Raw genomic sequence first — 25399 nt, forward strand, 5'->3', positions numbered from 1 at the left:
ACTGTCCTCCTTGCTTATTGCTTTTTGTGTGTGCTGTCATTTAAATTGCTGCAGGCAGAGTAAACACAATAAATATTTGCAGGACAACATTGTGGGTGTGTGCGTTTGGGAGTTTACGCTGTCCTGGATAACAGGACAACAAGCCTTGTTGTTTCCATTCAAAGCACGCAACAATTGCACACATAAACACACATCCATGGAATATAAAGGACATTATGTGCTTGTGCTGTAGTCTATTATCACTGGAGCGCAGGACACACTGCAACTCAACTGTAGCTACAAAAAAAAGACACATGTTTCGCTTGTTTTTTTTGCGCTCATCAATTTCTCATCTTTTCAATTCACACTTACTTCCATTTTGCGCGTTTTTATATTGTCTCTTCTTTTGTGTATGCGTGTGTATTTGTGTGTATGTGTGTGTGTGTGTGTGTGTATGTGTATGCATACAATTTTGGGTAATTATCTCGGTATAAATGTCACTTTAGCTAATTGCTTGGCATCTCCACAAAAGCACTGCCCTTCACATTGTCTCGCATACAACGTATCCTTAGTCTCCTAACTAGGCTGCCTCTATAACTGTTCCCCAAAAACACATTCCTTCTCTGTCGCTTCTCTGTCGCTTCTCTGTCGCTTCTCTGTCGCTTCTCTGTCTGTGTGTCGTTGTAATTAGCCACAAAGTGCTGCTGTATCCATTAGAGCATGAGCCAACGGTAAAGTCGACTTCTGACAGACCAGACACAAAAAAAGGTCAATGTTCGAGTTCGGTGTTCAATTTATTAGGATAATACTTAAGTATGTGCAAACGTTCCACTGTCTATAAAGTAATTCTTATTTATTTGTTGCTGTCTGAATATGTGTCCTATTTCCCACATCTAGTCATTTTCTTTTGTGTACAGATTCAAGTAGTCGTATTAATAATGTTCTTGAATTAATGTATGTTATATGATCTTGAGAGATGCATTTAGTTTTCTATAGTTATTCATGACATGATAAATCATTTGGTAAACAAAACCTCAGTTCTATCTCTGAGACTAATGCTTTCAATTACTTATCGCGTCTTTGGAGTAGTTGAGTGACATGTTGTATTCAACAATTATTTATTTCCAAAAGAATTTGCTGAGTTCAGTTTCGCACGGCTTCATTTTTAAATCAATTACATCAACGTCTGTTAAATTTAAAAGCACAGACTGAAAAATCATTGAGTCTGACATTCCGTGGCACTCAGCATCAATAATTAAATGAATCAATTTAAAACTTTTACCATAAGCGACATAAATTTCCCAAATGGATTTTATCAGAATACAAAGTTTAAGGCCCAAGGGCCGTGTCCTTAATACAGTCGCCCATTGAATAGGGCAAATTACACATAGCGTTTAAAAACCTTGTTGTTTAAGTAGACACGCAGTGAAATTGTATTAAAACTTACCCCGAAATGAGTAAAATTGTCTTTGCGGCGGCTATAACTTTAAGCCAGTGAGTTATGCTGTTGCTTCAGTTTGTGATTAAGCAAAAGTTTTTTTTTGTTTGTATTTTTTTGCGAAGGTATTCGGTTTTGCGGGTTACATTTTACACAAAAGGATACGCTACATATGCGGTTGCTTCTACACGAGGCACACAATGTTTACTACAAGTTTTTTTCTTTTTTTTTTGACACAAAGAGCTTTTAATTGATTTTGCTTAACATAATGATGATTTTTAGACACTTAGTTGAAATAATGATTAGTGATTGCTTATAGGTCCTTTATTTAAGTTATTATTATTTAAAATTTGTTAGATTATTATGCTTTTTTGTTTTGACTGCGGTTTCGGCTGTTACTTAAATGAGTGTTGTTCCACGTTGCTTTGTTGAGTTTGCACTGAGCTCGTCTTCGGCGTGACAGTTGCTTTTATTGGCGGCCAACTGAAACTCACCACAGACAGGCTGGCTGAGCAGCAGTCTCTGCCCACCCGGTGGTGTTGGAAGGATACAAATATTTACAGGTGAACAAGAGAGTAGCAGGGCTGCTCAAGGGCTCCCCAGAAAGCTTTCTCAACTGAAGTGGCCTACACTTGAAGAACACTTCGGTTAACTCGAGTAATATCGAATGCAACAGGAATAATGTGGCTAAGCATGCTATAATAGTTTGTGATTTTTAAAGACTGCAATTTATTTTATGTATGTATTTTTAAAAAACCAAAATCAAAATTCATACTTTATCTGAATTGATTGAATGTGATGTGTTATTATGTAATTTAAATTATTGCTAAACTCAATTAAAAAATGTAATTTGTCGATTTACCTCCTGCTAATATTTTTCTGAGTGCACTGCGAAGTCTGGCAACACTGTTGGTCGAAAGCTTTTTGTCCTGGCGCTCTCAGCAGCAGCAGAGCAGCTTTTACGTGTCAAAACAAAAACCCACACACACAAACAAGCCGAATCGCGCACATGTTATACAATTTACAACTGTGGTGAATATGGAAATGCTGTTGTTGTTCTTATGGCTCCGGTCGCGTGTCGCGTGCGATGTTACTTAAGAAGAAGAAAAAGCAGCAGTAGCATAAGCAGAAGATGAAACCGCACCAGCAGTAGCAGTAGCAACAGCAGCAGCAGCAGCAGCAGCAGTAGCAGTAGCAGCAGCAGCAGCAGCAGCTTTGGGCTAAAAAGGAACGAAAGCAATGCAAACAAATATTTGCGCTTTTACGATGGCGAACACCATCATCAACATGAACATCAACATCAACATCAATGTCATTTCAGTGGAACCTGCCATCGCTCATCATTCTCATTATATCTGTTCTTTCTGTCTGTCCGCTTTGTGTGTCGACTTTTTTTTTTTTTGTATATCCTTTTTCGGGTTTTACTCCTTGGGCGAAGGCTTAGCCATTGCCATTGCCGGCAAGGGTCTTTTTTCGTTCGTGCTTGTGTAGTTTTACACTTGCACTCGCATTGCCAAGATGAAGATAAAAACGAGCGCTAAGCAACAAATTACCAACCATTTAAGCAACTCGGCACTGTGGCATGGTACAACATGGTGTATGCGTAATTATAATGAAAATTTCGTGCCTACGTTTAATGAGTTTCTAAGTACTTGGGGGTCGCAGCACCGCTGTCTGCAGTTGCTGCCGGTTTTCAAATTGTTTGCCAGACCATATTAACCCTTTAATATAGCGTCGCACTCAATCTATTTGTTTTGTTGCCATAAAAAGAGCAGGCGCTTTAAGCCAAGCTTGGTTTTATAACTTACCTAAATTAAAATCTAAAATGTAAAATTAACAATGTGAGTTTTCATTTCTTCAATTATATAAATACCACCAACGCCATTGGGAATTCGAAGAAATTTAATTTCAACCTTAGTTGTCCAATTACAATTAAAACCTAAATGCAATGCCATGATATATAACTTGTTCTTGTTTAATTGAACGTAGAGGCTTGTGCAATTTTCATAAATAAATATATTGCATGCGGTAATCAATCAACCATTTAAAAGTACTTATGTGGGCTTCTAGCTTTGTAGTTTTTCATGAGTGAGGAGCTTACATATTCATTTATTACATGACATTTGCATCATCTGCGTACATGCAAAAATATTGCATATCACATCATTCAATCATATAACTCACATGTCTTACGACAAACACGCACTAACTTGGCAAACGATAACAGAGACGCATTGTTCACATGACGTATGCGCAATATTTTGATATTTAATGACGCACTTCTGTTTGACATCAGCATATATTTCTATTTTCGAATCAATGCAATTTAAAAAGAGCTCTCGCAATCTTTGTGAATGCTTACTTTGTTATCGTTCAGTGCAATCCCATTAAAATCAGAAATGCTCGCAGACAGTCGTAATTCATACGACAGGTGAAGCGAAAATCAATTACAATTAAGGGCAATATGACAACTAAGTGCTTTGTTGATGTCGAGAGACAGGCGTTTTCATTTCAGGATATTTTCAAGGGAATGCTCTCATAAACTATTCGTCCGTAAAACAGAATTCTTGAACCATAAAATAAGAAGCAATATATGTTGAATAAAGCAGTTATAAAACACAATTAAGTATAACTACCTTTTCAGTTCGATATTTTATATACACTGTATAGTAGAGTATAACTTTTCCTAAACACAATTAATGTCTATTACAATCATTTTCTGTGTTGTGAAAATTTGGCAAGTTACTGCCAAACTGTTTGCTGCCCATTGTCTTTGTATAATTAGTCTGGCATCTCCTGTAGGCAGCAGACATTACGCCTACCAAGCAACCTCCCGCCAATATGGGCAACAGGCGGCTGCTGACAAACCATGAACATTGCATTGATGACTACCCCCCTCATTTGACCAACTGCTAAACTGGCTGAACTGAGGGACAGCTAACAATGGGCAAATCGAGTAAATGGCAACAGGGTATCCAGTGTCAGTATCTAGTAGATTTGTCTGCTAATTAGCTTCGTTATGTTGATTAATGTCTTGGGCAAACAAATTAACAATTAGGCATCAATTCAACACATTGAAATTGGAGTCGCGTTCGAGGTACTAAAAGCATTTAATGATATTGTTGGCGGGTAACCTAACGCCACAAGAGTCAACTTATTTTGCGTGTGTTGCATATTGAAACTTTTCACGCAATTTGGGGCGGCCGATTACATTATATTGTTTTTAAAAGGCATTTCTTTTTGATGCACAGAGCACGCAATTAACCAATTTGGCTGACAGCCAGCGCATCTGTCACCTGAAGTTTCCCCACTTGTGGATGCCTCCCTGCTGCCAGCCTGGCTGCTTGGTTGCCCTTTGCCATTGTTTGCCTCCAACTCGCGGTAATTTCGTTTCGTAATTCTATCCTGTGGCAATTTGGAAACGTCGAATGAGGCAGGCAAATGTAAAAGGCCAGCTCAGCCAGACGTTCTGGAATCAATCAATGACAAACTGTGCACTTTCGTTTCTTGCTAATGGCATTTGCAGTGCTTCCTTTTTGCCAGGATATCGCATAAGCCGCAGCTAACGAATTTTAAGTCCCCTAACCCCCTTCCCCAAGGGACGAATGCAACTATGTTACGTATACGGCACGTGGAGCAGCTGCACAATTGGAAATTAGTACTATGTATGCCATTAATGGATATGTTCTGTTCGGTTTTTTTTTTTATTTACGAAGGACGCACAGGCCGGAGAATGCAGCTCGCAGAGAGCTTAAATGTGTTTTGACCTACTTTGTTGCCAACGCAACGGCGTGTGTGAATTTAAAGTTGGAAAGCAGAATGTGTTTAATATGTGGATGAGATCTTATATAATGGATAACGTACACAGTTCGTACACAGTTCTTAATTTCGGTTATGCAAAAATTATCTAGAAATATGTAAATAATATTAATAAACAGCTTACCTTAGCATCCTTGGCATAATATAGATGATTACGCTTCAAGCGAAAATAGCGTCGACGCCAGCGTTGAAAGGACCAAGTGTGCTTCAGCAGATAGCCCTCCTTGATAATGGACGCCTAGACATGAAAGTAAACAGAGCAGGTAATCAAAGTCAGTGCAAATAAAGACACCGAAAACCCTCAATCAAATTGGCCAAGCAATTAGAATACAATTGAATCTGATTGGCCAAGAAAATAGAGTGCAGTTCCAAGTTGAAGTCAAGTCAAGACAAGCCACAGAACAGTTGACACATGGCGGACACGTCACACTTGCAATTCTCCAACGGTCTGTCAACATTAATTGGCTGCAGGATAACAAAAGCAGCTGGGTGTGGCGTCCACACGGCTGGCAATCAATTGTGCAAACAAAGGACAATCACAATGTGCCACACACACACACACACACACACACACACACACACGGACACACACACATAAAATGGCACATCGTCACCTCGGTGACCAGTCTATTATTTGATTTAGCTGCGCATGCATTTTTTGTTTGTTCTCTGATTATGAAAGTGCGAGTTAGCGTCAAGCGAACTGCTATTCACAATTCACACTGAGTCATGTTCAATTATATTGGCAAATAAATGTTTTTGATTACAATTTGATCACATTTTTGATGCCCACTTACGACACGCAATCAAAATTCAATTTTATTTCAAAGGCCAATGCATTTTTTTTTTGCCATCGCGAACGGAAACTTGGCTCCTAATAAGATCAGTCAATGCAATTACTGTACAAAGTATCTAAAATGCTGCACAATTTTGTTTTTATGTCTTTCTCCGTCGCACCAAGAGGAAACGGAAATGATTGCTTTGCTGCATTCAAGTTTCCGTTTGGCCTTGGTCTACAAGCTGCTCAAACGCTTGACATGATTGCTTTAAAAAGCGTTTTGACCATGATAAATACTTGAATATTGTAAACACCACAAAGAAATGTTTTGTGCTATTCTATGAATGTGCTGTGATTTCAGTTTAAATAATGTTCAATAAATGAATACCAAAAAATGAAAAATAAAAATGTAAGCTTCTTAAACAGTTGTGACCTACTGTAAGATTTCCTAATGAGTGTCGAACATTAAGATATAAATGTGTCAACAACTTCTGTACTTAAGTGTCCTGTGTTGCTGTTGTTACAAATTTCATCCGACTTCATTTTATTTTCGCTCTGTTTGTCCGCATCCATTTGAAGCTTTCGTTATTCCATTCGAATTTTTTTCTGTTTTTGCTCTATGTTAAAAGTTGATTGCCCATAACTTTTTATTGTTGAAGCCATTTCTTGAGGGCTTTATGCATTCCAATTTCGTTGATATATTGGTGGAATTTATAATAAAAAATATGAATTCCAATTATTATATTCTGAGAGCTTATTATTAGATGTCAACAGGAATAACTCAAAAGAGGGTTGAATGAACTCCAAATTTATGCGGCATTCAGCAAGTGAAATCGTAAAGTTAATATTGATGTGAGCCGTATTCCCCCTCTCTCTCCCTATCTCTCTCTCTGTCTCTCTCTCTCTCTCTCTCTCTCTCTCTCTCTTCTTTGTCTTTAATTTTGCTGGCCTGTTTAGTTTAACTAAGAATCAAAGTTTTCCTGACTTTCGTTTCAGATCAGCTCACATCCATCAATCATTTTTCATTGGCCACGCACACAATGGGCTATCATGGGCCAAATCAGGCAACATCACGTATACGTCATGGTGTCAAGGGGGGTAAAAAAAAAACGCAACGAGCCTTATGATGATGATAAACGTATTTGAAATTTTCGCTAGCCGGTTATTGATTTTAAGTTAAGCCGGCCAAGAAAAATAATCGCCGGTGCCTGCCACAGATACACTGATATAGATACAGTTACGATGAGGGTATTGTCACACCTACACACCTATATATATATATATATAGGCATATGTGTGTGTGTATATTGTGTGTAGAACGTAAGCATAACGTAAACATTTCTACGCCCTCTTTTCGCTCGACTTGCGACTGTTTCGATGGCTCGCTTTGATTATTTCAACTTACGCTTTGCTGCGTTATTTATTATAAGCTTCCACTTCCACTGTTTCGCACTGTTATTGGACTTTTCGTATTATTTACGAATGGGAAAGACAAAGCGTAACATTAAATTATATGTCGGGCTGGAAATTATATATGAAATTGCGTTTGCAGTCACGTGAGCAGAGCTGAGCCGAGGCGCAGCCAATTGGCTGTGTAAATAGTCGTAAATATTTTAGACGGCGCCAAAGTTTCCTATGCAATCCACTCACACACACACAAAGCCAGACAACATACATAGAAACCGACATACATAAATATGTAAGTGTTTCTCATGTGGCTGTGGCTGTGGCTGGGTCTGAGACTCATGTGTATATATCTTGATGATACTGCGGCAAGTCTACAAGTAGCAGACAATGTACGGCAACAATAAAATGACTTTTGAAGCCGAAAGGCGGCTAATGCTGTTGTTTTATTATTGTTTTCCTTTGTTTTCAATGGTTGAGAGTGAATCAGAGACAGCAGCAGCGCTAACAGACAATGACAGGGAGAAGTTAAGTTAAGATTCAGGACTGGATTCTCATGATTAACAGTATACGATTTTTTGAGCTTTAATCGAAACCTTTCAAAACACATTAGCCTTTGCTACTGGCTGCCATCTCAAAATTAGTACAGAGAGATATATTATTTATTATGTGATTAAATTTAAAATTAAAATACAATTTCTTTTAAAATAGTGCTTAAAATATAGTTAAAATATAAATATATTAAAAACATATTTTAAATATTTAAAAAAAAAACATTTAAGAACAGATCAAAATGATAAAGCTAAAAATATATGTATATATATATATATATATATATATATATATATATATTGGTAAGCGCAATGCGTAATTGGTTTCTACCACCTGCGAGTCTTCTACACAATTATCGTCAATTGTCATGTCCTTGGCCAGATACATATAGCTGCATAAGTGTGTGTGTGTGTGTATGTGTGTGTGTATCTGTATAAATGTCTGCATGGGAGTTTGCTTTATATTCGCTGTTGTTGTTGATTTTGTTGTTGCTGTTGCTGTTGTTCTTGGCGGCACACGCGACCATCAGACATTAAGGAGCTATTGTTTAGCGTCGCTCATTGTTTTCTGGTTTGACATATGTAAAAAAGAAAAAAGCACTCACATTGAATTCATTTAGTATAGAGTAGTATAGGGCATGGCTCCGCTTATGGGGCACTTGGCTGCAGCTTGTCACAATCAGGCTAATGTACTTTGTGGGTTCAAAACAAAATGGGGAAATGAAAACAAATAGATTACGACTGTTACTTGCCAGGCAGCCAAGCCGAGTGATAAATGCGCTCAATTTCAGTACAAATTGCGGCGGGCAAATGGGAAAACCCATGAGAAATTTAAAAGGGTTTTCAGTGGGCCATTTATAATAAATATTTGATTATTATTGCGTGTATTCCAATTATAAATTATAAATACACTCTTCTATTTAGTTCGAGCATAGCAATATCTATGGAGCTTTAAAAGGAACACAACAACCTAATCCCCAAGTGGAAGGTGCAACGATGCGTATGATTAACATCACATGGTCATATTGTACATACGTCGCGATGTCCGCCTGACGAATGGCAATGCATAGAGAAGAGACAAGGACTGTTGGAAAAATGGAATAACTTAATTAAGGCGTTTGGTTTCAAATGCGGCCCCTGTTGCATTTACAAGCTTTCGCATTTTCCCTGGCCTTTTCTTCCCTTTTACGCTTTCGACTTTGCAACTATGGTTACTTTTAATTAAAAAATATAAGGACATGATTTTTAGATAATTTGTTGGGGTTCCTGCTCTTTGTCTCGCGCTAATTAATTTGTTTTATTTTTTCCTTTCGCTCGGGTGTGTAATTACATGCTAAAGATATTTGAAAATATAATTAAAAAGGGATCTTTCAAGAAGAAATATTTTGGTTGTTGCTAATAAATATGCACAATTCTTATCTCATTTTTATATATAAAAAAAAAAACAACCTTAAAAAATGTAGAAAAACATTTGATTAAATAGTAATGATTCTAACTAAAAATGCCATATTTTTGATTTGGCAAATCATTAGTCACAGTTCGCTTAAGTTGAGCAAGTGTTCTTCATAGATTCGTTGAGCCATTCCCTATTATGGCCAGACTATGTACTATATCCCATAACAGTTGGAGCACGTTTGCTTATGCGACTATTAAAATATTTACTAACCACTTGAACCTAACAACTGCGAGCTGACCTTTTCAAGAGCACAAGGACTCCAACAAATACCAGCAACGGACAGTACCTCATACATCCCCCAACCCCCAACCCCCAACCACCAACCCCTAGCCCCCTCCCACTCCTACTCATGAGTGCGTTCGCATGGCAGGGCATGTAACTTCCGCTCCAGAAATTTTTGCTGCTGTCGCGCTCCACTGCATCGTCACAGTCCATAGACGCGAAGCGAAAGTCCTAACAGGATAATAAAAACAGAGCCAAATTCATACTTTGATAATTGTCGTGCTTATTTTCTTTTAAAGATCATTCCACTTAATAATAATATTTCGTAAGTGCCCATATTTTCTTGCTTCCAGAATGTTTCCAAGCTCACAGATCAACTTATTGTTAGTTTAACAATATGTCTATAAATGTGATTTTCAATAGCAAAAATTTGACACACGTCCAAAGGATAATTACCAGATTGGTGCTGCGCTTGTTGTTGCCACTGTTGTTGATGGACATGCGTCGATGAAATATGCGGGCCGGTTCCAATTCAATTTCCGACTCAGACTCGGACTCGTCACCATCGCGAATGCGGCTTATCGCAATGATCGGAATGATGGGCACGGGCGAGACGCTGCCCGAACTACAGGCGCTGCTCAGGCCGCTGCTGAGGCCGCTGCTCAGACTGCGATGTCGCGGACTCAGGCTGTCCACGTGCAGCGTGTTGGGCTTCAAGAAGTTGGACATTGTTTAGCTCTCAGTTCGTTGTTGTTATTGTTGTTGTTATTGTTGTTGTTATTGTTATTGTTGTTGCTGTTGCTGTTGCTGCTGTTGCTTTGTAAAAGACTTTCGCATGCTTGCAGGCAAGTTTCACATTGCACGTTTCACTTTTCACGTTGAACGCTTTACGTTTTTAGCCGTCACGTTGCCGGGGCCATGGCGCTTACAGTTATATAAAAGAACCCTTTGTAGGGTAGCCGCCAATTAGCCGCAGGTGGCCGTTTGCTCTGCTGCTGCTGTTGATGCCACTGTTCCCGTTGCTTCCCATGCTGCGCTGCTTATGTAAAATATTCTGCACGCGCACACACACACATACAGACACGCACACACAGGCACGCACACACAGACAACAGTTTCTCATGGCACGCCTCCCATTTCCTGTTTAACTGTTTTAACTGTTTTAACTGACAGTTATTATTTTCGTTGCTTGTGCTTATTAAATTACGTTAATATCATTTATAAATTGTTGATCGCTATTCTAGGTAAAGTGTATAAATTTACGCGCTTATTGCAATAACAATAAATTTGACAAAAAGTGTCTGCACATTAACTTTAATATACGTATATTGAGTAAATATATATGTGTATATATATTATAGATTTAATAAAGCAACACTAACTAGTTTTTTGTTTTGGTTTTTTTTTTTTTGTATTGGAAAAAGCCATTTAACTAATACACACTCACTTTTAGAAACATAAATTGTACGTAGTAAAACATTAAACATTTCACAGTCACACTTACATATTTTAATTGAATAGTTATTGTTTAATTTCTTTAAAAAAAAGGAATATATAAAAAAGCGATGCCGCTGGAAATTATTGTTGAATTTTTACTTTGCTCTTATTTCTATCCGCTGGAGCAGGACTACGAACAGCGAGCTAAGTCTAAGCCGCACGGCGTACTGAACGAGACGGCAACCCTCATTGCTGGCGGCCAGCGAGAACGGCGTAGAGTTTGGCCTGCTAACACAAGCAGTGGGTGGCGTTATCCTCGCTGGGTTGTCAGATGCACCACATGAAAGCTTAGCACACAAATCACTTGCAATCTGCAGATAAACAAATATAAAATAAAAGTTGATCCTAAGTCATTCAAAATTACAACAAACAAAAGAAAATTTTAAATGTTGGCTTACAAAAAAATGTGAATAAGCAAATATGAATTGAGCGCAGGTTTCAGAGCTTTCGACAACTCTGCACGATGAGAGCACAATAGCCTTCAACCAACAAGTTTTGGTGCTCTCTGTCTTTGCGAAACTTTCTCGTAGGAAAACAAACCCCAAGCCCAAGTCTATCTCACCAACAAGAAGCTTTGAAAGCGAACAGCAAAGCGAAGCTCGCACCGATACAAATGAAGCGAGCAAAACAAAAGTACGGAAAACGGAACTGTAGGCATAGTGTAGATGACAACAAAGTAAACCGTAGTATCCACATGCAAGAGAGTGAGAGAGAGAGAGACAGAGAGAGAGAGAGAGAGAGAGAGAGCGGGCGAGCGAGCTTAAGACCCCAAGGCAATGGCAATACGGGTGCACAACGAGTCACAAGTTGCTGCTCTGTCAGTTTGGGTTAAGCTTTTTTATTTTTTTATTCTTGTTGTTAACTTTTCCGGTATTGCGCTTTGCTTTGGCTTTCGTTATTTACTTAGCCGTCGACTTTGGGGATAGGCAGCCTTGTTGTTGTCATTGATATTCTTACTCTTGTTGTTTTCTCGACTAACATATCCCGTCGGGCATTACTCTTTACGCTTGGCTGCAGTTCGCCAAGAAAGCTTGCGCCGGCTATGCTCTGTGTGTGTGTGTGTGTGTGCGCTGGTACCTTGGAGTCTTTATTGTATTACATTTCAAATGACGAAATGTTTGTTTGTTTGCTTTTCATTTGTTGCACTCGCAGCGAAATCATTCTGAATGTCAGTTAATATTCAAAAGCAGATTTAGCCCCACAGCAAAATATGTCTTGTTTTTGCACAACTTTTGATTAAATTATGCTGGCCTAACCTTCACCTTACCAAAGATACTTAAGCTTCAAATTAAAGCAACATATTTCTTGCTTATATATGTTCTTTAGTGAAAGTCAAAGTTGCCATTTAAACTATAATTATATTGGTTATGGTTACTCAAATTTTAGATTATGGATTGAACAAGCCATCTGAACTCTTAGTAAAGATTACATAGGATATCATTTGTCTGTCTGTATTGTGCATCAGAGGTAGCTTTAATTTATTATATATTATCCTTTAAATATCGTTAAGGATCTTGCCGTTTTTTGTCTTTACTCGTGCGCCCCTAAAAGTATGCCGAATATTTGTCTGCTCATGTGTAATTTATCCAATACTAAAACCCAATGTACGTAATATCGTAAGATTGATCGTGTTTCCAACCCGAGCTTGATCCGTCTTTCTCTCTGGTCGTGTGCGCCTAAAAGTACGCCGAAGTTGTCACTGCTTAATGCAGTTTATCCAAGACAGCAACCCGAATAAAGACAAATCAATAAAAAAACTCGTCTAATCTGAAATTTAAAAAAAAAGATTGCATTTTCGCACAAAGAAATTTAATTTAATAAGATTTTGAAAATAAAAAACAAATTCTTAGGACCCGTACTCAACGAAGCTGTCGAAAACCCAATCATAACGATTCGCATTGACGACTCGATATCGCCTGCCCTGCAACAGAAAATGGAATCAAACAAATCCTTGCAACAACAACAACAAAAATTCGACTTACACGTGGCAACGTGAGGCAGCGCTGAAATCGCATGCACCTCCTGCTCGACGCATCACAGTTGTCGTGCCAGAACTCATAGAGCGACGGCTGGAGCAGGAAACCGCCCCAGTTCCAAGGCAAGGGCAACGGCTCCTCCGGCGCCGGCGCGCTGACAGATATCCCAGCCAGATAGTCCATGATCCGGCTGCACAGGGAACGTTTCTCGCTCGCCCAAATGCCATGCATGCCGAGCTGCACCTCGCGCGGATAGCGGGCGAACTGGAGCTGTGACCGCAGAGCACTGACGTCACTGACAGTGCCCGAGACGTGGACGCTGCGCCTCAATTGCGGCCAGTGGAACTGCAACGACACATGCGGATTGTTGTCGATCTTGCCCGCCACACGACTGCCCAGCGTCGTGTAGAACGTCAGCCCGGCGGCATTAATCTGCCGGACGTTGGTCATTCGCGTGGCGGGCTGCCCCGCCGCATCCACGGTGGCCAGGCAGGCGCAACGTGGTTGCGACGCCGGCGCCACATGCGATGCCACCGATAGCCACTGTCTCAGTATACAATACGGTTCCCGTATCACATTCTGCCTCTGGTCATCCATCGGCTCGGATGCGTTGTGGCGCCTCAAACACGGTCGGCAACGGGGCAATGTCTGCGAACGATTCGAGAATGCGACACCCCGCAGCCGCTGCCTCAGAGCTGGCAACAGCACCATCGATTGATATTCACACGCCTCAAACGAATTTAGCCAAAATATTATAAAATCTATAAAAGTACCTGCAAAAGGTATACCGATTTTGTATAAATTGATTCTGATAAATAAAACCGAATTTACTACGTAAGCCTGAGAATAAACAATTATTCGGTCGACAGTAATAATAACACATAACAATGGTAAAAGTAATAATAATAATGGTAATAATATTGATAGTAATAATAATAATAATATTTGTGAATTTAACCTGAAAATAAACAATTATTTAGTCAACACGGAAATAGGTATTCTAGTCATATCTAGACATATAACAGTAATGTACAATAATGATAATAATAATAATAATAGCAATACGATTAGTAATATTCATTATATTAATAATAGTAATAACAATAATAGTAATGTTTGTGAATTTAACCTGAGAATAAACAATTATTTAGTCAACACGCGAATAGTAATGTACTTCTAAACGTACATATATCAATAATAATATATAATATAATAAGTATGACACTTTTTCAGTAAAGCGAGGAGAAATCCTCAACTATTATTGTCTGTAAATAAGTTTGTTGAATTAACTAATTAAGTTATTTTGTAGATGACAAGTACTATCATTCTGTAAACACATCATTTTCTGTGATTATATGAAATATACTTAAGGATTACATAATGTGCAGATAAGAGCGAATTATATGCGAAATACAAACACATAATTTTTCTCCAAATCTAATATTTATTTCTACTCGTTCTTCACATTCTATATTCCCCACTCCTTTTAAAATCAGTTTTGACAATTTTTATAACAAAGATGCTTTTTTGGAAGACATAACAAATGCACTCAGTACACAATTCATTTTCAGTTCTTCAGTTTGGCTGCGTTTAGGGCGCCAAACGCTCATAGACCCAACCATTGTCGCCTTGGTGCACCAGCTTGCCATCGACTTCAGCGGCGACTGCTGGACCACGTCGAAAGCGGATGCGATCGTGCAAGCGATCCGTTTGTCCCTGCCAGAACTCGATGGTCGAAGGTCGCACCAGGTAGCCACCCCAATTGGGCAGCGGCACCTCGCCGTCTGGGCCCAGTTTCTGCTTGATGCCCGTCTCCACCTCGTCCAGGTAGCTGCGTGACGGGATGCGCTTACTCTGCGGACTGGCAGCCGCACCAATTTGACTGGCGCGTGGTCGCTCATGGAAATATTTGAGGGACGCCTGATGCGGTATCTTCTCGGCGATGCCCTCGATGCGAACGCTGCGGCGCAGGGGCATCCAATAGATGGCAATTGCCACATTCGAATTGGATGCAATGTCCTCGGCCTTGCGGCTTTCGTAGTTGGTGAAGAAAGTGAAGCCCTCGGCGGAGGCCTCCTTCACCAGGACAAATCGATTCGAGGGTTTCCCCGCCGCATCCACTGTGGCCAAAGCGGCGGCATTTGGCTCAATGATCTCCTTCGTATTCAGCGCATCGTTCATCCAGTCGCGAAATACGCAAAATGGGTCCTTGATCTTAATATTCTGCTCCAGAAAAACATCCTTGCGCTCATTGTATTTCACGCGCAACGCTAAACGTTTATTTTCAATATATTTTATTTTTATTTCTGATTGCAAAATTAAAAAAATGCTCACCCGAAAGTTGCTCAATGGATGCCGTCGCTTGGCTCATTTTGCGCACGATTTGCAGCAGTATCACTGTTTGTTAGGTTGTGTAATTAATTAGTTAGTGCTTGGATGTTAGTTAGAGCAACAGCCACGTACTTGTTTAAACTTAAATTCCATTGTAAATCCACAACTTTTTGTTTTGTAATCAGTGCTAAACAGCTGTTTACAGCAGCTTACAGCGTTGCCAGACTGTTCGAAATTGCTGGCTAAAGGAGATTAAAAAATACTAAAAGCGGTAAGTCGCTGTTGCTCAACAGTTGAGACAACACTGACTCCTACTTTTCGTAGTTCACTTCATAAATGTTTTTAACGACAACGACTGCAATTAAGACAGATTTAAATTTAATTTAAGCAACTTGACAGCTCTGCGACCAAACAAATCGCCAGATGTGAACAAAAACAATTCGCACTGATTTACGTTTGTATGTGCATTTGTGTCTCTCTCTCTCTCTTTCTCTCTCCAGAAAGCGAGCGAGCGCGCATTGTTGTTTTTGTTCGTTGTTCGCTTTCGTGACTTCCGCCGCTGTTGGCGGTCGGTCGGTCGTCCTGTATGGCTGGCTTGCGAATGAGAACAGAACAATTCCAACACGAGCGGCTGCTGGACGTGTGCGAAAGCAAAGCGGCGAAACGAGTGCGGAGCGCAAGCGAGAATTAATAGAGAAAGGCTGAAGCGTGGCAAATACAAAAATAAGTTGAATTCCGAAAAGAAAAAAAAAGGAAAAAGTTGAAAAGGCAATCTTAATTACAGTTATTTATAGCCACACTGTTATTATTATTAGTTGTTGTCTGTGCGTGCATAAATCGTTTTCGTTTTCGCAAAACTAGGTTAACAACAACAACAACAACAACGAGTCAGAGAGAAGCTTTTCTCGTATTAATTTTGGAGGTCGGTCGTGAAAAGCGTTTCAGTAGTGAAAAAAGCGTTGCAGACGTTGGCTGCATGTGTGTATGCGGCGGGGCAGCAGTGAAAAAATGCAGTGCGGCAGCAAAAGCAAAAACCAAACAAATCAAATGGCTTGATAGGCAAACAAATATTTAACATTTCAATTTCAATTGGAAACACACAAAACAAAACAAAACAAAACGAACGTGATATTTTTATAATACTGTCGCCTGATTTTAGCACAGTATAACAAAAAAAAAAATAATAAAATAAAAAAAATACACACACAGATACACACACGCAAACTATATAGCAATATATGCCCATTGAGTGCCTTATATCATTTGATAATAATCCACAAGGTGTCTACTATGCCGGACAGGAGCTATCTGGCGTTGTTGATCTTAGCGTCGATGCCAACAAGCGCATTAAAGGTATGTCATGCCTCCTCTCTCCTCTCTCCTCTCTCCACTCTCTCTCCTCACTTCACACATGACTCACTTACTGGGCGTATGAGTAATAAAGTCTGTGTTCACATTGTACACCGAATTTGCACCGCAATCTACATTTAAATTGTCGAAGGACACGCGCTTGTTTTTCCCATTAAATTGTATCTGCAGCCCACCAATACCAAACCTCCCCAAATATTTGTCGCCATTTTGAATGTGCTATGCAATTAATTGTTGCTGCTGATGTTTTTACTTTTTTTATTGCTTTTTTTTTTTTTGTTCCTGTCGCATGTCCCTGCTGAGTTGACCAGCTCGTTACAGTTCCTTTTGCTCTGCACAGTTAGAGGCTAGCTATTTTTTTCTTCTTATTATTATTATTTTTTTTGTTTTCGTTTTCCACTCGGTTTTTGTTGCTGTTGTTGCTGTTGTCAATTTGTGTGGCGTCTGTTTTGGCATGCCGCCATTTTTATTTATCCATGAACTCGTTTAAGGCGTGGTAAGTGCAATCCACGTTTTTTTTGTATTTCATTTGTTTTTGTTGCTGTTCATGATGACGATAAAGTTGTCCGTGTGCAGTGCATTTTAATTTTGTGGTAATAAGTTGTGTTGTCTGACATTCTACACGATTAGGTCAGAGAGGGGAGCGAGGGAAAACTGTGCGAGGAGTGTGGATAATGTGGAAATTTACGATATTATTTCACTAGAATTTGAACAACTTAATAAGTGCTGTGAATAAGATACTTTGTCGGTTACATTTGAAATAAAACTATACAGAAATATGTAAACAAATAAACAAAATGTAATAATTAAATATTTCCTTATTTACATTCCTTATTCCTGTACTTTGTTTATAAATGCAGTAATGTTTTTAATTTGAAATTAATCCGATTTTTCAGTATCATATACCGGACTTTAAGAGTATTTTTATTTGTTTCTCTCTTTTAGGCATTCATGTCACCGTTAGCGGTTATGCTAAGATACGCTGGATAAAAAAGGGATATCCGCGGGACAGCGAACGCGCCATGTGCCGTGCCTATCGATCATATTTGTCATCGAGATCGTACGTCCTCGGCTCGTGTGCTGGGAACTCGTGCATCGACTGGCTGGCTGGCGAGTACTCGTACACGTTTCATGTCATACTGCCCGACAATCTGCCTACATCCTTTGATGGCAAGTATGGCCAGATACACTACGAGATCATAACGACGATCGAGCGTTCGGGTCGCTATCCGAAAGTGTTCAAGCTGCCATTTACCGTGATACAACCTTTGGACCTAAATGCCGATGCCATCTACAGAGTAAGTACAAAGGTTACTCGAGGAATCTAATTGACTTTTATCAATCGTTTCACATTGTTCTTTCAAAATGATCAGCTTTTTTTCTATTTTAAAATCGTTTCTTAATCTTAGCAGAACAAAACAACTAATATTGTAAATATATATATATTTTTAGGTGCCGCTCGAAATACTCGATCGTAAGCGTTTCTGGAGCTTTTGCTGTCCTACGGGGCCGCTAACTGTTAAATTCTCGACGCCGTACTGCGGATACGCGCCCGGCCAGAAGATCCATTTCGTGCTATATATCAACAACGAGTCGTCGATCGACATAACCGAATGCGAGGTGAAGCTGAAACAGGAAGTCAGCTACGAATCGCACGATCCGCAGCACGAGTATCGCTATGATAAGCATCTGATTGCCTTAAAGCAGTTCGGCAATGTGCTGCGCTGGTCGCGAAAGGTGTATCGAGGCTATTTGGATCTGCCCTCGATACCGCCGACATCGGTGAAGCCGACCTGCCCAATTAGCGTTAACTATTCGATTAAGATTATTGTGAATCCAACCGAGTTCCACTGGAAGCTGAAACTCAAAATACCGCTAACCATCGGTAGCATACCCATCATGGATGGACCCGATGCCGTGTTGCGTTTCAATCGGCAGCAGCAGCAGCATCAAGTAGTTAGCCAACATTTACAATTGTCCACGCAACAGACCCAAAGGCCGCGGCCCGAACAGCGACGCCAACAAAATAACAGCAACAACAACAACAGCAATAGCAACAATCAGGCAATGCAACGTTCTGGTGCAACATTGCTGAGCCACACGAGTCCCTCGTCAACGCCAACGACTGCCGCCCTAAGGCCCATGGCCGCCATGCCAGCGATATTAGTGACAAACGATAGTGATAGTCCCCCAGATTATATACCCATGAGTAAGCGAAGTGTTTTCATATTGTAAACCATTGCAGATATATTTTTCAAGTTATTTTCTTGATTGATTGTTGCAATATTTGATTTATGTGAAGATATTTTCATTTTCGTATTGAAAATAACTCTGCAATTAACTCTATTTCTAACATATATATATATATATACATATATATATTCTTTATTTACATTTACAGTGCCGCCCTCGTATGAAGATGCCATGGCTCTGAGCGAGAAATTTAGTGATGACATTGAATTCTTGACAAATGTTAGCATGAGCAGCATTATGTCCGCTCAGGGCGATGTAACAAGTGAGCGTGAGCCCTTTAAACCGCGTTACCCGGTCTATTACGAATATGAGACACCGACCATACCGCCCGGTAGTGATGATTCCACTGAATCCGACACATAAACCCAAATTGTTACCAAAAAAAAAAAACAGACTTTAAAAAAGAAAAAAAAATACCAATGCAAAGCAAAACTTATTGAAAAACAAAAACAAATTGAATGGCTGAGTGGCATTTTATTCCAATTTGTTTATTTTATTCCTCTTAATTTCAAGTAGTTAGTTCACAATTTTTATATAAGCTTAAGTACTGCAAAGTGTTGAGCTTAAATATGATGCCTTAACCCTGTCCGATATTTGAGGCGATGTTTGCTTTGTATCTGATACTATAAATACTAAAACAATTGTCCGCAGAAAACATTTAAATATCTACTAATTTGATAGGGATTAAGCATCCAAAATCTAAATATTCGGTAGATTTTGGTCTGAAGGAATTTTTGATTTTGTTTAACTAAAATTGAACTGATTTCTAAAAGAAGGATTTTTAACTTCTTGTTCTGCATACATAGGGAAAGCCCCGTCGTGCGTTCTGCTTCCTAAAACATTCATATTTTAAGCAACTCAATGCTTTGCAGAGCATATTGAATACTTTTTATTCCATAAAATCAAATTTTATATTGCACGTGTAATTTATATAAATATAAATGTATTGTATATTCAAAATCTATATGAAATCATATATCAATAATAAGTATGTATGCTCTGTTGCTGTTTTTATTCATTAAACATTTTAAAATTATATTCAAAAATATATTTAAAATAAAATTATAGTATCATATATTATAGTAATTAAGTTTATTATATAATTTTAATATATAATTTGGAAAATGTTTATCCTAACTTTATTCAATTTCATTAAATAATTTGCATTTTTCTGAACAAAACTTACTTATAGCTTTAAGCCAGCCCAGAGGGTTTGACAAACATACTTAAATTGCAAATTTGTTCTCTTATTACCGCTCCCCCCTCCCCAATATACATGCAACATTTTGCCTGATTTCAACATCGCACAGAGACGCTCTACAGTGAATCCTCAAATACACAATTTCGCTTCGCATTGCAGCAGGAACCGGTTTTGGCAACGGATGAAGATGCGAATAACCGAGGAACAGATAGTTATCTAAATTGCGAGAAGAAATGAATGAATGATGGCTGCATAGATGAATAATAACACCAATTTAACCAAAATCAAAACAATTCAAAAATAATTATAAAATCGTTCGAAAATCATGGCGCGAATATAGCTTTAAGTCTGATCTAAAGAAAAAATATTGATGCACAACAGTTTTACATATGGCGTATATTTTGTAAAGGCGTTTCTTTGAAATCTCTAAAGTGATACTTGATTTTTATCAATACTTTCTTTTGCAACTCCGCCTTTTGATTTAATTTACACTCCTTTATAAAGTTTCACGTTTCCCTTTGGAATTAACAATTGAATTCATTTGAATTTTATTTCCAATGATTAAAAAAAAACCGTTTATGTACTTGCACCGTCAGCACACGATATACATGCTTACACATAATATGATAAACCTAATTAAAACGTATTTAGACAACTTTTAGGCTTAAGCAAAATAAATAACAATTTGCACAATTTTACCAACAACAAACTTAACATTTTCAATATTTATAATGCCTATGAGAAATTTACACAACACTACAATTAGCGAAGAACCTATAATTATAATTAAATTGTTTTTATGTTCTATCTTAACTAATTAAATGTAATTCTGAATAAAAATCTATTGTATTACTACCACATCGTCATCGTACATACAAATTGTCTAATTTTAGTTATCGTTAAATCTATTCCTAAATCTATAATTACGAACTCATGTATACTTCCCCCGATTTCAAACCAGTCTAACCAGATATACTCTTGCGAAATACTCTGTCTTCAATTAATTCAAAATAAACAAAAACACAAGGAGCAATCTATATAAATATATTAAATGTATACCCAATTTCTGCCTTTTATTTATTTATTTTTACAAGTAATAATGAAATACATTTTTGCATGCCACTTGGTATGACTGGACTTGGAACTTGTATTTGGCTGGGTAAGTAAAGTACTTGTTTGTAAATATATATTCACATTAATGATTGTATTTTGGCAATAAACACCTTGAAATATAAATTGAAATACTTAAGTTAACTCAGTTGATTTTAACAAGCCGCAAATGTATACTGTGCACATAGTATCTATGGATCGGGTACTACACATATTTATAAAAATGACTGCAGGGTATCGGAGTGCCTGTGCTCTACTAATGCATTTGAGAAAGGGCTATCGAATTTTGCATTTAAAATAATAAATAAATAGATAAGCAGGGTATTGCTTAGTCGCAGACTGTTATCAAAGACAATTTGCTAAATAGGGGCGATATACGCAAATTTAATTTTCACTTGCTACATTTTGTGCCATGCCACTAGTCGCACATAAGAAATTCCTTTTTTTGTATGAAAAACAGGCGCAGAAATATTAGAACCAGTTTTTATTTTTTTTTTAGCTGCATTCAGGTTGGCAACTCAACAGGTTGGTGCGCAATTGTGAAAAGCAATGAGTGACAATCAGAGACTTGGGATTAGGCAAGGGACAGAATAAAATAATGAATGCAATAATGATATAATTATGAATAAAACTCAGTAAGCTTAGGCACTGTCGTATACAGAATTTATCTTTATGTGATGCCAAGAGCACACTTCGTCAACAATTGAAGCAACAAATTGACAAAGTTCCCGAGGCGCTACTTGAGTCAATGTCGTTGTGGTTGTCGTTGTCACTCGCACTTCGTCGCCTGAGCAGTTCGCACTTCAAATTTAGTCGCGTGCCGTAAATAAGCTAGAGAAATTTATTGTGAATACCCTGTAATTTGAGCGATGCACATAAATTGTAAATTTAATTTGCCGCGCTCTTCAGCGGTTTATTACACTGGCGAGCAAATTTCGGGCAGTTTCAGTTTGACAATCAGCAAGAAGAAGGCCCTACAGCTTGAAGGTGAGTGTAATTAATCAGCTATGAAATTGATATGCTGTGTTTACTTTTCGTGTACTACACACCCTTTATAAATGGGCAAATGAAGACGTTACGACACTTTGATGACTCCATCAACTATACATACATATATTGTTGTCTGCTTGTAAGATTTCGTCGATTGACCGAAGGGACTTTAAGTGACTTTAGAACGTTTGAAATTAGAATGAAGATTGTACGCATTTTTCATTGATTTGGTTTTTAAGTAACGGTGAATATATATGTTATGGTTGCATACAGAGTACCTCGTAGTCGGTTGATTTGGTGTTTGGCACTCCTTTTTCTTTCCACCGAACTGATTAGATACCTGATATCTACTGCTTCTCTCTGCAGCGCTGAGCATCACTTTGTTTGGCTGCAGCACAATTTGCTGGCAGGAGGCGCAGACGTTGATGCCACATGTAGAACACAATGACAGCACAGCGGTCACTGAAACCGCCTGTCTCAAGTTTGAAGGCAGCAAGACACACTTGCTGCAATCGCAGCAGCTTTTGGAAGCCGTCATTTTGCCGCCGGGCTGCACGCAATGCTGCAACTTTGAGTTTGAGTTGCCATCCGCTTTGCCTGGTAGCTGCCGCTTGCCACTGGGTTCGACAAGCTACATGCTGCAAGTGACTCTGCACAGGCGTGGCAAGCATGATAAATGCTTTCAGCAGCGCTTGTGCATTAGAAATCGCATTGAGTTTACTGACTTGCAGCCGGCCAAATGTGCAACAGCCACATTGCAGCTCAGCTTGCCGCGCACCGTCTATGCGCCTGGACAACGTGTTGCCTACCAATTGGCAGCCACATCGCCTGCCACATGTACTACACGTCTTTGTCAATCCATTACCTATCAGAGCCAGCAACCCTCGACGAAAGCAAAGCAGGTCCTCACCGTGCTGGATGAGAGCAGCGATTTGAAGGCTGCACTGCATCTGCCTTTAACTGCGCCCATTATGAGTCAGCTGCCCGGTGAGCTCATTGCGATTGCCTACTATTTGGAGACTTGGACCAGTTGCAATGAGCCACTGCGGTTGCCTTTGCTTGTAGGCACTGTGGCACCACCTGTTGAGATCGATTTTCCTGCTCATGGATTTGTCAATTTGGGTAAGTACACTCGAATTATTACAAATATATATATATATATATATACGAATTCATAAAGCTGTTTCTTATTTTCAACGGGTAACGTAATTTATTGCTCAGCAAATTAATGATTACTTTGTGAGATTTTAAAGTGTTATGCCGAAGATGAAATACTCTCCTAGCCAGGAGTTAATCTGCTGACATCTAAATTTTTGTTTTGTATTTTTTTTTTGGCGTGCAAGATTAGATAACTATATCCCAGATATATACATATATTTTTATCATTTGCTTATTATAAAAGAGTACTTGGTACAAGCAAACATAATATAAATATATTATTCTACTATTTCAGCTTTGTGTGAAAATGATTTACAGATTTCATCTGTCAATCACCGACTGCCTCACAGCTGTTCCCAGGAATTTAACGCCCCAAGTGTTTCCAGGCGAGGCGAACACCTCAAATTGCTGCGGCGCCAGAAGAAACAGTCTTACCTGCGACTAGCCTTGCGATATTTCAATAAAAATCTGTTACCCGCCCATTAGCTGCAGTGCAATGCTTCCAATTAATATGTGTATAAGTACGTGCAGGTCGAAGTCTGTTTTGAGTTTGAGTTTTGATTAGGTTTGGTTTTTTTTTTTTTGGTCTGCTTTCGTTTGATAAAAGCAAGTATTATCTGTTCGCATTTTATGCAACAAATAAAATTTAATCAAATGCTGCTTTCCTTAACCCATTTAAGATAATTCTCTCAAGCTGTAAATTAAATTATCTTAAGTTATTATACGCTCGCACTTTAAGCAAAATTTTTAATTAAATAACGCTTTCCTTAAGCCATTTAAGATAAGCTGCAAATTACACCTCACCTCACCTTTTTCTTTATTATTATAGCAAACAGTAATGTCTTAATTTGTTTGTTATTATACAGTCGTTGAACTCAACATTATTTCAACAATAACTAAATCCAAGTAGATAAAAAAAAACATTTGAATAAATCAGATATATTTAAATATCATCAAAGAAATGAAAATAATTTTGTAATTAAAAAATAATAAGAGTAATATTGATATACTAATCAAAATAACATTTAAAGTAATAATAATTGTAAATTTGATGCTTATTACAAAGCAAGTGAATTACTTTTAATTTGCATTGTTTCCATAAACCAAGCAAGCCAGGAATCCACTTGTAGAATGTGTTTTTGCTTCCTAATTAAATGCAGAAGCCATATTTACGGAACGGGTCAAGGCGAACTCATTTTCACAATTATCTACAGTAAATTGAGTGAACAGTTTGCGTAGGCTAACAGGGCAGAGCAGCCCATTGAGAAACCCAAAATGTTCAACATTAAAAGGGCTCAGTGAAGCTGTCAAATTTTGTTGACACATTTTGTGGCAGCCATGGAGCTGGCAAAATGGCGTTCATTTAAATCAAATACGTGTGGCTTGAACAGCGTTTATTGCCGCCAAAAATATATGTTGATAGCATTGACAATGCTCTTCGCCCACGATTATGGAAAAAATGCGCAAAAATCGAATAAAACAAAAACAAACCGAAAAAATTTGATGAACTCTTAGAGAATGGTGCTGACCTCTCGTCGCTGTTTTCATATTTCCTCGATATTTTTTTCGGGGGTTCTTTTTTACGTCGCATAGTAGCACAAACAAAGACGCTGAATGGGGGCAAGCAACAAAGCGTTGTTCAATTTGGTAACGTTTCGCTCTGAAATATTATACCACAAGCAGACAGTAGACGGTTACACAGACGCAAGGCGCCAACTTATTGATTCCGCCCCCTTTTGGCAGCAGCGAACAGCACACACCCGGATGCTGGATGAGTGAGAGAGAGAGAGAGAGCGAGAGAGGGACAGCTCGAGAGAGTGAGAGTGAGAGAGAGAGAGAGAGATAAGGAGACGCACAGACGCACAACA

General features: G+C 38.6%; 5 protein-coding genes across 11 annotated transcripts in view; 2 read left to right on the forward strand and 3 right to left on the reverse strand.

Annotated features, from left to right (window-relative positions):
• The window catches only part of LOC6563274 (diacylglycerol kinase eta), a 46237-nt gene extending 35392 nt beyond the window's left edge, over positions 1-10845 (reverse strand). For all 4 annotated transcript variants that reach the window (XM_032737451.2, XM_032737452.2, XM_032737450.2 and 1 more), the window contains exons 1-2: positions 10104-10845; positions 5361-5474 (exon numbers count right to left, since the gene is read on the reverse strand). In XM_032737451.2, the coding sequence (XP_032593342.1) occupies positions 5361-5474; positions 10104-10376 (387 nt within the window). In that variant the 5' untranslated portion in view covers positions 10377-10845. The remainder of the gene's footprint in view (positions 1-5360; positions 5475-10103) is intronic.
• A 2094-nt stretch (positions 10846-12939) lies between these two features.
• Positions 12940-13884, reverse strand: LOC6563273 (pyridoxine/pyridoxamine 5'-phosphate oxidase). 2 transcript variants are annotated; one of them, XM_001989725.3, is made up of 2 exons: positions 13127-13883; positions 12940-13065 (listed from the first exon to the last, which is right to left on the reverse strand). In XM_001989725.3, the coding sequence occupies exons 1-2, from the start codon at positions 13829-13831 to the stop codon at positions 12991-12993; spliced, it is 780 nt and encodes a 259-aa protein (XP_001989761.2). In that variant the 5' UTR covers positions 13832-13883; the 3' UTR covers positions 12940-12990. The 2 variants fall into 2 exon arrangements, with proteins under 2 accessions (XP_001989761.2, XP_032593220.1); XM_032737329.2 differs by having other exon boundaries at positions 12975-13060; positions 13127-13884.
• Positions 13885-14493: 609 nt separating this feature from the next.
• On the reverse strand, positions 14494-15657 carry LOC6563272 (pyridoxine/pyridoxamine 5'-phosphate oxidase). Its single transcript, XM_001989724.2, has 3 exons — positions 15584-15657; positions 15455-15517; positions 14494-15390 (listed from the first exon to the last, which is right to left on the reverse strand). Coding segments are annotated over exons 1-3 (744 nt in total). The 5' UTR covers positions 15585-15657; the 3' UTR covers positions 14494-14710.
• Positions 15658-16066: 409 nt separating this feature from the next.
• On the forward strand, positions 16067-21320 carry LOC6563271 (arrestin domain-containing protein 17). 3 transcript variants are annotated; one of them, XM_032737574.1, is made up of 5 exons: positions 16571-16804; positions 17765-18117; positions 18272-19028; positions 19221-19334; positions 20383-21320. In XM_032737574.1, exons 1-5 carry the CDS (start codon positions 16690-16692, stop codon positions 20508-20510), a joined length of 1467 nt encoding a protein of 488 aa, XP_032593465.1. In that variant the 5' UTR covers positions 16571-16689; the 3' UTR covers positions 20511-21320. The 3 variants fall into 3 exon arrangements, with proteins under 3 accessions (XP_001989759.1, XP_032593465.1, XP_032593464.1); XM_032737573.1 differs by having other exon boundaries at positions 16572-16804; positions 19221-19403; XM_001989723.3 differs by lacking the exon at positions 20383-21320 and having other exon boundaries at positions 16067-16804; positions 19221-19494.
• A 767-nt stretch (positions 21321-22087) lies between these two features.
• LOC6563270 lies at positions 22088-24596 on the forward strand. The gene is made up of 3 exons (XM_001989722.3): positions 22088-22370; positions 22740-23495; positions 23827-24596. The coding sequence occupies exons 1-3, from the start codon at positions 22253-22255 to the stop codon at positions 24015-24017; spliced, it is 1065 nt and encodes a 354-aa protein (XP_001989758.1). The 5' UTR covers positions 22088-22252; the 3' UTR covers positions 24018-24596.
• Positions 24597-25399: the final 803 nt, after the last annotated feature.

Source organism: Drosophila grimshawi, unplaced genomic scaffold, assembly GCF_018153295.1.
Source record: "Drosophila grimshawi isolate 15287-2541.00 unplaced genomic scaffold, ASM1815329v1 contig_311, whole genome shotgun sequence".
NCBI lineage: Eukaryota > Metazoa > Arthropoda > Insecta > Diptera > Drosophilidae > Drosophila > Drosophila grimshawi.